This window comes from Trachurus japonicus, chromosome 15, assembly GCF_045865225.1.
Source record: "Trachurus japonicus isolate A0001 chromosome 15, Traja_1.0".
In the NCBI taxonomy this organism is placed as follows: Eukaryota; Metazoa; Chordata; class Actinopteri; order Carangiformes; family Carangidae; genus Trachurus; species Trachurus japonicus.
The window spans coordinates 9,111,621-9,128,734 of record NC_140921.1 but is presented as its reverse complement, the minus strand read 5'-3'; the positions used below and the strand labels follow the sequence as shown (position 1 = coordinate 9,128,734).

The 17,114-nt window shown below is 40.6% G+C and overlaps 1 protein-coding gene across 3 annotated transcripts in view; it reads right to left on the bottom strand.

The window, feature by feature from the left end:
• Window positions 1–1,062: 1,062 nt before the first annotated feature.
• The window catches only part of ugp2b (UDP-glucose pyrophosphorylase 2b), a 42,826-nt gene continuing 26,774 nt past the window's right edge, over window positions 1,063–17,114 (bottom strand). For all 3 annotated transcript variants that reach the window (XM_085799441.1, XM_085799442.1, XM_085799440.1), the window contains exons 5-10: window positions 15,585–15,718; window positions 10,490–10,787; window positions 9,222–9,419; window positions 4,462–4,704; window positions 3,593–3,697; window positions 1,063–2,250 (exon numbers count right to left, since the gene is read on the bottom strand). In XM_085799441.1, coding sequence (XP_085655567.1) covers window positions 2,143–2,250; window positions 3,593–3,697; window positions 4,462–4,704; window positions 9,222–9,419; window positions 10,490–10,787; window positions 15,585–15,718 — 1,086 coding nt within the window. In that variant the 3' untranslated portion in view covers window positions 1,063–2,142. The remainder of the gene's footprint in view (window positions 2,251–3,592; window positions 3,698–4,461; window positions 4,705–9,221; window positions 9,420–10,489; window positions 10,788–15,584; window positions 15,719–17,114) is intronic.

Below are 17,114 nucleotides of genomic sequence, written 5' to 3'. Positions count from 1 at the left end.
CAGCTCGGTTTGTGTTTCATCATCAGGTCGGTCTGCAGCTACTGTGCGCCCGCAGAGGAAACATGTTTTCTACGCTCTGTAACATGAGAAACATTAAAAATTCATTCCCCAACACAAACTTCACCTCGGTCCCACAGGTTCACACTGGCTGGTTATTGTTGGATTCACCTCAGCTGCACAGAGCTTCTTGTTTTTTTGTTTTTTTTAAATGTCTTTCAGCTCATTCTTTTGGATTTTCCAACCTGGACAGTCACTGTTAATCTGCCTAGCAACAAACGACAAGACAGACAGATGTCACTTTTAGCAAAGAAAATCTTAAATTAATGTGCATTTCTGTTTACGACCAGTGATTTTCTCCAATCAAAAGAGAAGAAACATTTTTAAATATCACCAGTCACAGTTTTGGGAAATGCGGCATTTGTTTGTGTCCTGTATTAATTTGATAAACATTATAATCTCTTCTTTATTGCAATTTTTTTTATGGATTCACCAACTTTTCCACTCAGACATACAGGCAGGTGAACCTTTTTTAAGTTATATAGAGAAATTATCTGTCACTGGTCACTGGTTGTGTATAATTTGAAACTCATAAGGACCACTCTCAATTACTTATTGATTTTTTAAATTATTATTTACTTGTATATCATGCTGTTTTGTTTTAATTAATCATTATTATTATTATTATTATATATATGTTTTACTTTATTATTATTTATTTATATATATACATTTTTTGTATATGTAATTTTGATATGTACTTGATGCATGTAATACAAGTGGTTGCATACAAGCTCAATCAATACTAGGTTGTTGAATGGTACAGTAATATTGTTGCAGGGATGGGGCTCTGTTGGAGCGAGGGAGGGGGGGGTTATATTTGTAATATTTCTAATCATCTATGCTTCTGAATTTATGTACTTTATACATCATCTCTTTATGTATAAATATCAATAAAAAAGACAAAAAAGCCACGGTTTGGTCGTCTCAGAGCTCAAGTTGAGTGAATATTGGACTTTGATTGGAATAAAAACATTTTTTTCTGCTGGCTGAGTAAACAGAAAACTTTTTCACAATAAATCCATGTTGAGTTCACTGCTTGTTATTCAAGGTGTGAAAGAAAAAAAAGAAGAAAACTGTTAAAGCAGAAATAATTGGACTGGTTATGACGTCTTTTCAGACTTTCTCAAAGTGCAGCAGCCAATAACGAGACAGCAACAGTTCCTGGCAACAAGTCTGAGTCATGTTGGTTTACTTTTTTTTATTCAATTTTTTTATTTGACTTCACACAGTAGTAGCTCAGACTGAGTGAGGAGCGTTTTAAAAACCTTCCTGTGTGTGTTTTCGGTCCAGCTGAGGTGAAGTGGAAACCAGCTGTGACACGTACACATGTGACGAAACAGCAGCTGGTTTCTTCTCACGGCCGGACCGCGGGACAACGTGTGACGTCTTCGTCTCCGTGTTAGAAAAATAAATGATCTAAACTCAACAACTTCACTTCAGACAGGACTGTACTCTCTCTATGTACTTGTTTTTTTGTACATTGAGGTGATTGCATTAGCAGTGCTGAGGATGGAGACGATGAAGATGAAACTATCAGGTTTGTTCTTTATAGTTTAGTTTATTAGTTTCCTCATTAAAGGAAATTATTAATTATCTAGTTTCACTATTTTGACAGGTTTTTATTTCCTGGTCTTGGAAATGAGTTAATACTAGAATTAAAAAAAAGAAAATAAGAGTTGATTTTCTCTCCGTCGTTGTGTAAAGTGACAGCTATGATCAGCTCATTATTGATACTATTAAAGGTTCATGTTGTGTAATAATCAGCCTGTAGGGGGCAGTGTATTCAAGCTACACACATACACATTTACACACACACACACTCTCCAACAACCAGCTGTGTAAACTCCAACTGTCCTAACGTTGTAGCACTGCACATGCAATCACACACGCAGCCTTCAGGGAGACGCCGCTCGCTTCCTCTCACAATCTGTTGTCGGGTAAACGAGACAAACAGGTCACATGACTGGGATAAAAGCCTGGGATTGGTCACATGATGCGGTGGATGGGTGGTGGGTGGTGGGTGGTTGGGTGGGTGGTTGGTTGGTGGGTCGGTGGGTCGGTTTGGTCGGTTTGGAAAAGGCCTCAGTGGTCCAGGATGCGGAGGTTGCCGGACACGATCTTGTTTTCCAGCATGGAGCCGGCCGGGATGTCGATCCGATCCCCGTGGTTGGCGATGATGATGACGGTGCCCTGCGAGGAGGAAGAGCAGAGAGTTTAGTTCAAGTTAAATGTGACAAATCAAAACAAAAATACTCCATTAATTCTCTTTAACACGTGTCTCAGTGTCAAAACTAAAACTCTGCAGCTTCTTTTTGTTCATTATTATTAGATGGTTTATACTAATTAATCATTTCACTGCTGTAGCTGCACAACATGGAGTCAACTTTATTCTATTTACATACAATTAATTGATTCTCCAGTGGCACACATCCTAATAGATTAATAAGATAAATGGAAAAAAACAAACACAAACATGTGTTTTTAGCTTTTCTCTAGTCTGTGATTCTTCACTCTTTCTGCCTCAGAGTCATTTAAATAAAAAAAACATGTGGGAGGTTTAAAGAGCGAAAGTGTCTCTGGTGGAACGACTGGTTTAATTATGACAGACTGCATCAGATTATCGTTGTAACTTCTCATCTAACAGCTGTTTAACAACTGTTTCACTGTAACAGGTTTAATTACCTGACATGTATTGAAGTGGGTCAAGTTTGGCTTCACTTTGATCAACAACAAAAGAACAGATTTGCTGTTCACATCGACTTCCTCTTGTTTTATCATGTTTAATTTAGGTAATTACACCTTTTATAGTTGTTTAAATGAAATGTATTGATTGTATTAATGTATGTGAAGGACCTAGAAACCATTCCTGCAATAAAATATGGTGGAGATTCAGTGTAAAGTGTAAAATAGTATTGTATAAAATCAAAAGTAGGTGAAGTTTAGTTTGTGTTTCTCGGAGCCGGAGACGCTCGACGTTTTCAAAGCAGGATTTAATTAAAGCAATAAATCACTGCCCACCCGCTCTCTGAAAGCCTCCGTTACATCTTTGTTGAGGCGTACGTGACCTGAAAGCCGAAACCAGATTATAATCTCTCAGGGTTGCGTTTAAAAGGTCGGAGAAATTTAAGGATTTCTCTCTGTGCTTTTTTTTTCAACCACAGCTGCCTCGGGTGTTTCTCCAGACTTCATCTGTGCCACATCAACAAATATAGAAACTTAAAAAAAAAGGGGGAAAAAAAGAAAGAAAGATCACCGGGAGGTTTGCAGCCTTTTTAAGACCCACAGTCTGGTGCCATCAGTGTGGGGCACCAGAATAAATAATGCAGCGGTCTTTCTAGGTTATCAAGTCCAACCGAAGAGGCTTCTGCACATTTAGACCTAATGCAACTTTAATTTACGTATGAAGTGACATTTATGGCCTTTGATATGGGCTAAAGTTAACAGAGAGCACAACACAACAGCAGATTTATAAAACAATACATTTCATCATCTGTTTTTCAAGTGAAACGTTGCTTTGAGAGAAGCTCTTTACCTTCACTGTAACGTTTTTCCCAAAGGTGACGTCTCCAGACACTGTGAGGTGGTCGAGCTCCAGCATGTCGGGAATGCTCTCGAAGCGCGTCAGGTACTCCTGAACCTGATCACAGACAACAGGCCGTGTGTTTATCCTGCTATGATCACTTTTTACAACATTTTATAATAATAATATAACAGATTCAAAAAATTTTTTTTTACTTTTCAACATCCGTAAAAATAGTAATTAACATTTTTGTAATAAAAATGCTGCATATATCGGAACTGACATGAGAAAAGCAAAAAACGGAGAGAAGAAGGTATTAAAAAAATCTAATTATGTATATATTATATAATATATTTTTTGAGATAGTGAATTTTAGGTCTTCATTAAATGTGAAGCCAAAATCATTACAATTAAAAGAAATTAAATAGATAAAGACATGAAATGTTTTATTCTGTGTGGAATGGATCTATATAATGTATTAGTTTCACTTCTTCAATTTAATTACTGACATGAACAAACTTTTCCATGATATTCAAATTTATTGAGATGCACCTGTATTTCTGTATGTTAATTTGATTTTCTACTTATTTCCATATGTATTCATTTCCATCCTTATTTCTACATTTATTCATTCACACATTTTTCTGTGTCACTTTCAGCCCAGATTAAAGCAGTAAAAAAAAACAAAAAAAAAACTACTGGAACTGAAACTTTTAGAGAGGCACTGAACTGAACTTTGAACGTTCGCAGTTTTATTTTCTATATTTGAGCTGATGACTGTGACACTGTTGAGTAACCACAATCATGACTGAACTTCCTGCACAGTCTAATACGTCATGTTTACGTGTTTGTATTGTCCTCGTCCTCCTCCTCCTCGTTACCTTGGTGAAGGAGCTGCCCAGTTTGACGTGCGGCGTGGTGGGGAACTCCCTCTTGGGGCTCATGGTGAGAGAGCCGGCGTCCAGGCTGTACAGGTTGGACATGACCAGCAGCAGGTCCGACGTGGTCTTCACGGGCAGGAAGCGGCTGCGGGGCACGTTGATCCCCAGGGCGTTGTCGAAGCTCTTGATGGCCGCCCCCACCGCCGTCTCCAGCTGGATGACGTTCTGTCCACCGTCAAGCGTCTGAGGATTGATAACAGAGGAGAGAAGAAGACATGTTGGTTACTTATATTATGAGTTTATAAACTGATCAAACCACACATTTGATGTTTAATTTGCCTGAGTCCTCTCAAAACTGTAGGAGGAGCAGTGAGTTGCAATTTGGTACCAAAGAAGAATTAGAAGAAGAAACACCTTTCATCAGACCCCAGAAAACTATAATTTATTTATGTATTGTAATATTGTTATCACTCTAATTTCATTCTTTTCTGGGCAAATTGAATCGTAGGCAACTGGACTTGTATTTGTCTAGGAAGACAACTTGTCAAACGAGTGCGGACTGAGACTTGTACGAAGTGATGAAGTCCAACCAAAGCCCTTCTAGGCTACTCATATTAGAACGTCTCTGGTCCAACTTTGCCTACGATTCATTTTGCCCAGAAAAGACCTGGATGAATGAGAATATCCATAGACTCTAATATCATGTTTGTTTCTATTTATTTACCTTTCTTGTATTTCGTAAAAAGAAAAAAAAATTGTTCCATTCGTTACTGTATTACTATATTTCCTCAGTTTTAAAGTATAATTTGTATTGGAAATGATTCTGCTTGTAAGATTATAAAAACATTATAAAAACAAATAACAAGTTAGGAAGAGGAAACACGACCACTTGATGTTTTGCCAAAACACTTAAAACTTACTTACATCTTGTCAATTGTCACGGTTGCTAAGCGACATGGCTCGCGCACTACGGCGTGAACGGCCGTCGGCCGGTGACGACGCACAACAACGTACGTCCTCCGTAGATGAAACCGTTGCCTTTCAGCTCGGCCTTCCCGGTCTACAACGATTATAAACGGCCACACTTTAGTTTTACTACGACCCCCGGACGCTGCGGACCATGAGTTGCGACCATGAATTTATTAATCACTCGTTTAAAGTTTGTATATAATCGAGGGTCTACCGCTTTGAGTGACAGTTGACTGATTAGTCAGTTAACAAGATGGCGACGGCGCAGCAGCAGACTGAGCCAAAGAGACTCTACTACAGTACTATCAAGGTGGCCAGTGATATGAAATGAATGAAGGAATGAAAAGTTGTCAACAGAGGAGGAAAGTAAGCTATTTATATTTTCTTATGATAACATGAAATATTTATTTACACAGCTAACAGTTAAAAAATTAGTTAGCGCGGGCGTTTGTTGGCATTATCTAGGAGATTTGTGCCAAATCTCGCGAGAGTGTGTTGTAGAGACAGTTTGATATTTGCCATTTTTGTGTGAAAATCTTCAGAAGAGATGTGGCTTGTGAAAAGTGAGTCCAATATTTACTAAGGTGACTATGGGGTGAAAGAACCGACCATAATCTGTTTTCATGTCCACTTCTCCCATTGGACTCAACAGACTCCAGACCTGCTGCTGGTCTCCTAATGGGGCGGTGGAAGTGGAGAAACCCTCAGGACACAGATACAGGAAGCTGACTCGTTGTGGGGCGTCTCGGCTTCTAAACCGTGTTTGTCTGAGCTACTGAAAACCATAAGTTGTCGTCATGGAGGCCACATCCATCTTTATCTACAGTCTATGGTCACAGCAGGTAAAAATAAAAACTATCTCAGCCAGGTGATTATATAACATGGACCACTTCATGGACCTTTTTTTATCTTAAGTGTCTCTCAGTGTCACAAGTACACACAGTTTGCTCATGTGTGGAGCTGTAATGGGAAAGGTCCCCTCATAGTCTCTGTAGTTTCAACACTGCACTCCTACCTACTGTACCTAGAAGGGACCACACACATACACACGTACACATACACACTTATGTAAAGCCACACGGTTATCAGCAGTTACATAACACTCACTATGTCACGGTGTGTGATTTAGTAACCAAGGGCTGGAAAATTACATCTATAGGCCGAGAAAGCAATAATCAGGACCGAGGCTGAGGTTCTGCAGTGAATTTATTACGCCGGTTGCAGATTTGCATACCCTGAGGCGGCACGTCTCTCTCCGCTGAGGGGCGGCGAGCGAGCGCACAACAAAAATAACATCAAGTCACATCAAGTCAAATTTGTTTGCTGCACTGCTTGTTTAACAGGACTGCTCTGTCACCACGAGCTTTTTTTTGGAGGACTATAAAAGGACAAACATGGAGTCTTAAAATGATTCTCCACGAGTGAACATTTACTCTCACCTTCCCTTTAAATCTTTGCTTCATTATGAGGAAAATGAAGTGTATATGCAAATGTGTGAGAGCTGCAGCAACTAGCTCGAGAAATAGAGCAGAATGAGAAGCAGCTTTAAATTTTAAGTCACAGAAGTGACGTTTGTGCAGGGGGGGGAAATTAAACTTTTAAATTCATCTTTGGCTCGCTTATGCCATCACCACACACACAAACACACACTCGCACACACTCAGCTGAAAATGGAGTCCAAGTAGGGCAGATGAGCCACCAGAGAGGTGACCAGAAAACTGGATTGGTTTGAAGCTGCTTTTCTTCTCCTTTGTATGCAAAAACCTCACAGAACAACAAACAGCTCAGGAAGTGGAGCCGTGCAAACACAAATATGAGTTTCTTCTGCAAGCTAAGATTGTTTTTTTGTTTTGTTTTGTATTTGTTTCAGAAACATTATGATTTATTCAGAAGTGGTGTTCTCTGACAAGGAGACCGGGTGCAGAAAACTCCTGTTGGGATGGACACAGTGAAACACAGCACAGTCGGATGATACTGGCTGGTTATTTAGAGTGAATTGTTTTATCTGAGCATCTATTGCACACTCAGCCGCCCTGAAGTGGTCCCTCCTCTTTCATCTGCCCCCCTCTGGGTTCCAGACTCACACATGGATGATCCAACAGTGGACTATACCACTACAAGGACATGAGTCATTTCACTCTGATGGCTCCATAATTCATTGAACGGGAAGGGAAGAGGATGGAAACATGAAAGATGAAAACATCTTGCAAGGCAGCAGATTTCAGGAGACTAATAGTATCCCTCCCACTGAGGCGCTGAGCTTGTGTTGTCAGACAGAAGGGAAATGTTAGCAACAAAGTCAAATCAAACGTCTGACAGACTTTTGTTTTGCGTCCCTACTCCAACACAACAGTGACAACTGCACATCCCTGTTACCCGCCATTTGTACCATTTGTGGTGATTTTGAAAGTATAATGTAAACAGAAAGTATAATGTTGCCATGGAATCAGTGAGTTAGTGGTAAGCTACAACTCAACTTGCACTTTTTTTTGGCCTATATTTCTTAACATTTCGGAAAAATTGGCACCATTAAAACTAAGCCGAAGTTACCATATATAAGTCTTGGGCAAAGTCTGTATTATAAGAATTGTCTATTTTTCTGTCATTTATGAACTAAAGACTATTACGATTATCACAAATCGATTATTATGCAAGAATTAATTTCACAACACTATGAATATGTAAAATCAAACATAGTCAAAATATTTACACAAAATATTTAAGTATTTATTCAAATAGGACCAATTATTAACCCCCAAGGGGAAGTGTTGGAAATATTCAAGTCATTAATTATCATCTATACCAAATGTTTAACTTTATTTTAATCGTTTTTTTAATTTTTTTATTACAAATGACACGCTAACATTTAAATTCCTACCAATTCAATGTTGGTAAATGGACCAGTATCTGTGCATTTACCTTTACTTTGGTGCTGATCTGAGTAATCGTGACATCCCTACTAAAGACATAATCAAATCCTCAGAAAATCTAAATTATCCTGAATCTAAAAGCATGTACATTAGATCCGCATTTTCAGATGTAACTGAGCTATGATTTATGGGAAACAGTGCACATTTTGCAACGCCCCTTTCAAGACGGGAGTCGCGCCTCAAAGTCTGAGTCGGAAAACCTCAGATCAACAGGGTTTTGTTTATTGTTGTCATACACACATACACAGAGGATGATTACTTTGTGTTAGTTGCCCTGGTAGTGAGTGCGTTTCTCAGCCTTAGTCACCGAGATCTTCGTAACACACTGACGTTAAGTGTTTTCACAGTAATGATTTCCAGATGTGATAAATGCCGGTCTTCAGCAGCAACTTCATCCTTTTTTCATGCCTTCTAATATTCAAACCTCTCCGGCGTCGCCTCGCTGACATTAGATGTAATGACCTTATAAATAATCTAGAGGCAAATTCTTTATTAATCATCTGCAGCCCTTCTGAGTCAATATCACATCTCACTGCTACACCCTCTTTTCTTATTCCCTCATCTCAGCAAAACAATAACAGCATCAACACACGCTGGCAGCAGGAAAGTATCGCCCCTCCCGACCATTGAAATGCAACTGTGGCATTTCATTAATGCAGCACATTTAGAGAAGATGTGACATGTTCTCACAGTTTGAATCTTCATTTACACTTCAATTATTTTTTACTGTATCGTACAAATCAAAGAAAGACAGATGGTCGGTTGCAGTGACAGCTTATATCTGAAGTTTCCCTCTGTTCTGTTATGTTAATTGTTAAACTTTGCAAACAAACGGTAAGAATCTGAATTGTTCTCACTGACCTTGGGGTTGACTATGATCTCCATGCCCATCGTCTTCTGCTCTTGCAGCCTCTTGATCGCAGCCAGAGAGATCCACAGATTGTTGGTGTTGAAGATCTTGAACTTCGACACCGACTTGAATTCGTCCACGTGGGCCTTGGGCACCTGGGCGATCTCCAGCAGACGCAGTTTCCCTTCGTACTGGATCAGCGTGCCACCCTGAAAGTAAGAGTTGCCTTTTTTACAATTTGTGTGTGTGTGTGTGTGTGTGTGTGTGAGAGAATGATTGACTTTGAATTGTATTTTTAATGAGGCCTGTTAAAAGTGGTTCTTTGGAATAATAAAAGTTGCTTGGTGTTAAGTTTTCCATTCTGCTAAAAAAATCCCTTTTATTAGTCGTCATCATAATTGAAAACAGGAGTCTAGTAAGTTGCAATTCAACCGAGATCCACTAGAAAGTAAGTTATGGTATCACCAAAAGCTTAAATGTTCATAAATGAGTGTATAAACAACAAAATACAAACCATTACACCAAAAAAAAATACAATCCTCACTCTTCCTTCACCTCATAACACCTGTTTGAAATACTGCACTACAATGACAGGTACGGTAATCAGTCATCTCAGGTTCAATCAATGAACTGATCACCGTGAGATATGAGAACATTATCTACAGCCATTGCACCTCTGTTTTGTTTTCCAGTTCACCATAACTCTAAAGAAAATCGACTCTATCTTTGGTTTAAGATGTAATATTTCCCCCCCAAAAAACCCCAATAAACTCGCACAATCACTCCTCGCTCTCAATCATCACTTATGACCCTGTGAACGTCTGTGGAGGTGGATTTATCTGCCTTCTTATTTCAGTGTGTTCAGCTGAAACCTTTGAGCAGAGAAGGTGTGTAGCACAGCATTGTGCCGGTCGGGATGTGAAGGTTACACGGCTGTGTCCTTCTCTTTTCTCTACTGTTTGTATAATACATATATAAAGAAGCTGCTGTTGTGTGTGTGTGTGACCGAAAGCTGAACTTTGGCCGCAATTACCCAAATTACAAGAGCGCTGCACCTTCCCATGGGTTGGACAAAGGTGTGTGTGTGTTTACTTGTGCTTTGTAATGTAACTAGTGAAAAAAAAAACCAAACCAAAAACAATCAAACACTGCTCCCTCTTTTCATCACTCGAGGGGCCAATGTTCAAAAGAAACTGACAAAGCATCACAGCGAGTAAACCTGTACAAACATAACGTAACCACTCCACGTCACGTTTAAACCCGGACGTCCTCCTCGTACCTTGACGTCAGCGCGCGTCTTGTCCGTCACCTCCATGATGAACTCGCAGCGCTTGCCGTTGGGCTGGCTGACCAGGTGGTGCAGGATGTGGAGGTCCACGGTGGCGCCCAGGTTGTCGATGTTGGACACAAAGATGTACTCCTTGCCCTGCGCGATCAGCTTCTCCAACAGGCCCGAGTTGTAGAAGCTGGCGTAGATGTCGCCGTGGCCGGGAGGGTACCAGCCCTCTGTGTTCTGCCCCGTCATGGTCAGGCTCGTGGACACGGGCAGGAGGGACTCTTTGTTGATGCGAGGGTACCTGGACAAAGGAAACCAGCCAGCCATCATGTGTTTGTTTGATAGAGATTGTTGGTTTAGAAATAGACATCGGGATAGACGATGGTTCAATATTATCATCTATTCTCTGAGGAAAAGAAAAAGCCTGAACTACATCATCTGTCGACTAATTAAAAGTCAGAGTGTGGAGCAAAAGATCTGACTCTAAACTTGGATAAGACAGAATTAAACCCTAATTTGATGCCTCCACCTGGGCACTAGGTGTCCCCATCTCTGCTTCTGCTGGTGCAGTTACTGAAAGAAGGAAATGAGTTAACACTAGTGATGTGCATCTTCACTGGCCACCCGATACAATTTGATTACGATTCACCGAGTCTATAGGTGCGTTTCCATTACCCCTTGAAATGCGCAAAACCTAAATATCGAAATTAAAAACTGATAATGGAAACACCTACATTTCGAAAAAACTCTCAAATATCGCAAAAAAGTTTTTGCGCTCTCATGAGGTGGTTTTTGAGACGTATCGATACAAACGTGTATCGCAAAAGTGTAATGGAAACACTTTTTTCGCTTTTCTACACGTCACCGGCGTCAGCGGAGTTGTGTGTGTCCACGCTGTGTTGGTTTATGTAACTTGAGGGGACAAATGAACCACATGTTTTTTGTCATGCATTGCTGACCTGGGCATGTTTCTCATTAAATTAGAAAACCCTTTCCTATCATTCCCCTTTTCCGTGCATGGTTGAAGGAGATTGGCTCGCATCCACGCTCCACTCCCTCCTGCGCCGACATGTCACCTTAAGCCACATAAACCAGTACGGGTGTGTGGACACAACCACCTATATTGTTGTCAGCGCCTCATCACCGCTGGTGTTTAAAAAGCCGTTCTTTCTGCAGTCAGGTTAAAGCGCACATCCGCCGTGTTGGTAAACAAATAATCCCTCTATATCAACGGAGGCAACCGTGCTTGAGCAGCTTGGGTTGGAGGTGGTGTGAGTGCGGGCCAACGGGGGAGAGGGGAGGGGGCATTAGAGCTTCAGCACAGTACAACTGGCCCGTGTGAGTGCGCCCTTATTTGTGGCCGCTGCCAGCGCCACACGGGCTTTGCCTTTAAGCAATCAAGCGCTGTTTTTGTCTTTGTTAAAAACAATAACAGCAACAGCTGTAGGCAGCTGAGATCGCTGTGCCGTCACCATAGAAACGCAAGACGCATTACGGCTCATTCGCAAAATACCTTTCAATGGAAACACCCGCAAATAGCAATTGCACTTTTTCGAAGTTTCAGAAATATCGCTTTTGTTTTGCGAAAACCTGTAATGGAAACGCAGCTTGTGATTCGGTTCGATTATACGGTTCGATGCATCTCAATGCATTTCAATGCATCACATCCTCAATTTTCTGTTACCACACATGGCTATTTCATTAATTAACATAAATAGTCAGATAAATATGAAATAGAAAATATAATTTAAATGCATTTCCACAATACAGCAGCTTCCTTGGAGTCTGAACACACAAAGAAAAAGAAAAGGCCTAGCCTACTTAAAGGTGCACTTGTAAATTTCTCAAAAACAAAACCTAAATCTTGGCATTGTGCTTTAAAATAAAATAAATCACTGTCTCTGTATGTGAACAACAAACTTCATCATCAAACTTGAATAATCGTTTGAATTCAAAAAATCCACTTGTGTGACATCGATTCAGAGTCCTTCTCCCTGAGAGACCAGAGACCTGTACTACGAAGCAAGTATAACATACCTTGGATACATTTTTGTAATTTTATCAGACGTGTTCACTTGAAAGAGGTAAGAAGAGGTAAGAAACTGATCTGACTGGTCAGCGGTCTGGTTGTTTACTGCTTTGGAGCAGGTTTGGAGTTCAGCATCAGTTGCCATGGTGAATTATATCGGTGAGAAGAGAACAACCGTCGTAGGACTGAAAATCCAGCGTTAAACCGGAAGTTACTCTGACACCTTAAACTCTCTTATCTCTCTGAACGACAGCAGTGATTTTCTTTTTGTTACACTGCTCGATCTATACTTTCTTTTGTTAAATAAATTACTTGTCTTTCACTTCCAACTCGTATCGTTTCCCATTCCTGTCCCAGTCCTTACAGTCCAATGGCAGCAAACATTTCATGTATCCCCTACATATGTACAGGATAATACAAGTAATATAAACAAACTATAAAAGCTGTGAATCTGATGTGTTAAGCAGAGAAGCAGCACAAGGAGAAAACATGGAGATTTCACTACTGCAGGACTTCAAACAACACCCTCACCGAAATAAACTTCCAAGAAGGCAGATGAGGCAACAAGCCAAGGAGTCCAAGCCATCATCGCTGCGTGCATTAAACTGATCAAAGGGTTTCTGAGAAGGATCCGCGTCAGGTCGAGTTAACAACCCTCACCGTGAGCGAACAGCGCCGTGTGAAAGCCGGCCGCGGTTTTTTGGCAGTTTGAGGATATTTCAGAGCGTAGATGAGCCGGTCAGGTGAGAGGAGCTGCACGAAGGTCTTATTAATTGAGGACTTATTCCGGCTGACTACAGTTCCCGGGAAGATCTTTCGGATGAGTGGTTTTGATATGAGCTCATAGACTTCAAAGGTTTCATGTCATCTCAAGACTCACATCTGAGAACATTTCGTTACCTCCACAGAAATGTTTTTTTTTCCTGATGTAGATCCAATATCGCTGCTGCAGAAGGAGCAGGTTTTTTCTTCCAGGGTACAACAAGACATAAATGAACATATTACTGAGAAACCACTTGGATTTTTTTCTTTATCTGCCAATTTTTAGCACAGTTGGTCCTGAGGTCCAGATGCTGATTTACTACGTCTCTCCACTTTTGTTTCCATGCTGAGCTGCAGCAAAAGAGACACGAAGACAAAAGACTTTAACTTTGAAAAGACTTCAGATCTGGTTACCACAGACTTCACATTAACTACTGATAAACTCAGCCGTGGATTTTGCACCGACTCACTTGCACCGACAGTGATTTGGAAACGTGTCTCCTCGGGGCCGCTGTGAACAGGAGGAGTGATTACAGCTCTGTGCCGATGGGCGGCTGGCTACTGTTTCAGCTGTACAGAGGTGAAAAACATGTAATAGAGTAACACATCAGACACAAAAGATGCTGGGAGGACGGGAGCTGAACCGACTGCTGCAGGGATCGAAAAACGTAAACCTCTACTGTATAACGTAGAGGTTCGAGTCTTTAGCGGCGTCGTTGGAATCTGTCCAAACCTGAACCGCCTTTAAGTCTTTAAGCCGAGTTAAATGCCACCGCAAGGAAGCCGATCAAATATTACACCAGCACAGGGTGTGTGTGTTTGCACGACTCTCTGACACATGGCCGAGTTGTATTCAATTGGTGTGATTATTATTGCCATTGATATAGTTGATGAATATTAGTGGGTGAGGACGAACTATGTTTACGATTTCCAGTTAGATTGAACATCAGATAAAGTGACACGCCGCTGAATTTCATTTGCCTTTTATGAATTACTCTCACGACCCCGGCCGCAGACCTCTTTGTTCTCATATTGATTCGGGTTTCGACTATTCAACCACTTCCTCTGCGCCGACATTAAATCCTGAAGCGGCCGCGCCAGCCGCTGTCTAAAAACTGCTTTGTACTACACTCCTTCAGGCCCACGAGAACATACAAGAGCGCTAAATAATTCAAGGCGTATAGTAAAAAAGCATGTTTCACTTGACTGACAAATTAGAGACACGAGGACATTAAATATTAACGGCTTTCTCCATACATTACATGACATTTCCTGTCTAGTTGCTGCTGTTCTTGACAGTTTTATTACAGACTCAGGAGCAGCACACAGCAGGGAGCTCTGACCAGCTCGGGATTCACTACTGACAAGTTTCCACTGCAGGAACTTTGGGGTAATTTGACGGGGCCCGGAGGATGATCTCCTAGAAGTTTTACGGAGGCTAAAGGAGTCCCTGCCTCGGGGGAAGGGTCCTCCAACTGGTCCAGAATAACTCGTTGATGGGGCTTGAGGTTTACTCAGCGCTGATTGTGGTGTTCTCAAAATTAGAGCTTGGTTTATAAAATCGATTTTCCGATTCATATCAATCTTCATTTTGAAGATCCGATATCGATTAATAAAACCCTTAGACTGATCTTTTAATAAATGCCACTTCCTGTTTGTTAACTTGTTACAGGACAAGTTCACTGCTGCTGTTTAGATCTTGTTGTGTCCATCCACTACTGAAATGTAGACATTGATCGCAGTACTTGAATTTATCACCCACAACTGCACTGGAGAGTTGCCCTGTTTACTTCTGAGGTGGCTCATGTTGAATAAATTTGTTAATGATGCTGCTTTTGGGTAAATTATTTAATATTTTTAATAACGCACCATCTTTGTACAATTTGCAGCATTAGTTCTGTGAACATCTCTTTCATAACCAGGCAAAATTGGTGTTAAAACTGAAATATCTCTAAATATCCAATCAGAAATCGAATCGAAATCATATCTATTCAGTAAATCGTTAACGATAGCCAGCACTACTCAAAATGGGATGTGATGCAAAACAGAAAGCGCCAACATAAACAACATTTTTAAACTTCAACAGAAGAGGAGCATCAGTCAAAAGCATCTACACGGCCAGAAAAACGACAACTAGAGATGCAATTACGTAACAATCCAAACTGTTGCACATGGTCCCGCTCTGCATTTAGAAAACGTTATCTGCCTCGTCTGGTAAAACTGCACCGACACACTATCAGAGGAGATTTGGCACCGAGCCCACTGTTACTGATGATGTTATGAAGAGTCATTAACGCGGTCGCTCACCTGCTCTGGTTGAAGGTGTGTATCTTGACGCGGTGGTGTGTGTACTTCTGCAGGATCTTCTTTGTGTCTTCGTCTGTGTTGAAGGAGTTCATGAGGACCAGGGGCACGTCTGTGTTGTACGTCTTGTTCAGGTGCTGTGGGACATTTGAAAAAACACAAACACAAACTGTGTAAATGCCGACTTCATCTAGGTTTTATCTATCCAGGGAAGAGGAATTATAATCATCCGACTAAAATCGGACTCATAATAAATACTAAGGAGGAGAAGAGCCTGGTAATGTTTCTGTAAGTTGTGTCATTAAAGAGCGAATACAAAGCAGAGGAGTCGATCCTGTGGAGACATGGAAGCAATTTCTTTCATCAAGATAAGAGAAAACTAAAAGTAAGTTGAGGAGGAAGATGAGAAACGGGATATGAATCATCGGGGAGAAGCTTGCCATGAGAAAGTTGCGAAAAACTTGAATTTCCAGTCTGGCAGTGAAAAGAAGGAAGCAAATTAATAAACCAATGCGGATGTTGGGTGAACATTCACTTCACATACTATCGTGCCAACTGCCAACCGAACCACAAAGATATCTTGTTGCATTTAGTTTCAAGGGAAGGTAAAATGTGCTGTTCTTCCTTGAAGCTGATGTCACTTCAGGACGGATGGAGGATGTTGAAGTTCAGGCTTCACACTGCAAACACACAGAGAAAAGGAGCGACCTTACGGCTTTCTTTCAGAGTGTGTTGACAGTGGGTGTGTGGAGGTTAAGACTGGAGGGATGGCAATGACCACCTGGAACATTTTGTACTGTGCTGCTGAACCAGCAGCCGGACCAGACGTCTACCTAACACACCGGAGATCTTAGAAAGTCTGTGTGTGCAGCATTTTTATGATTTCTGCAGTAAAATATGATCGATATTCGATGTGAAGTCCAACACAGAGGAACTTTAAATACAAGTGGGCATCAGTGTTTGAACTATGGACCAATGAGCACGTGCTAAAGATATTTTTAGATTAGATGCAACCCTGTAAATTAAAAAATATACTGTATATTTTCATGGTAAAAAGAAAAATCAGCAAAATGATCTAAATATTTTGATTTTTCACACTTAATTTACACAATTACAGGAATTCTGTAGATGTTTTTTGTCCTATGAAAGCTCTAAATGTTTTACAAGTCTATTAATCTGCCATGTATTTCAACCAATTTGTCATTTGGGCGTTAAAATGTCAAAAAAAAATGTCGTAATCTCTTTAAATCAACAATTCTGAAACCAAAGACGTAACCTTAATAACTACAGAGGAATGTTCAACGATTACATTTTTCCTCTATTTTGGTTTAAAAATCCCAGAAAAAACACAGTAATTACCAAAAAATTGACTGCCAGTAAATTTTGGGAACTCTGTTGAGTCTGAAAACACTGTGTGCTCCTGTCTGAGGTCACTTCTGCTCAGCTGCTTTCATAACTGATGATAGGAAAACATGTTTTAATGCGCAGGAGCATTTTTTACAGGTGACTCACATCAGCTCTGACCTTCAAAAA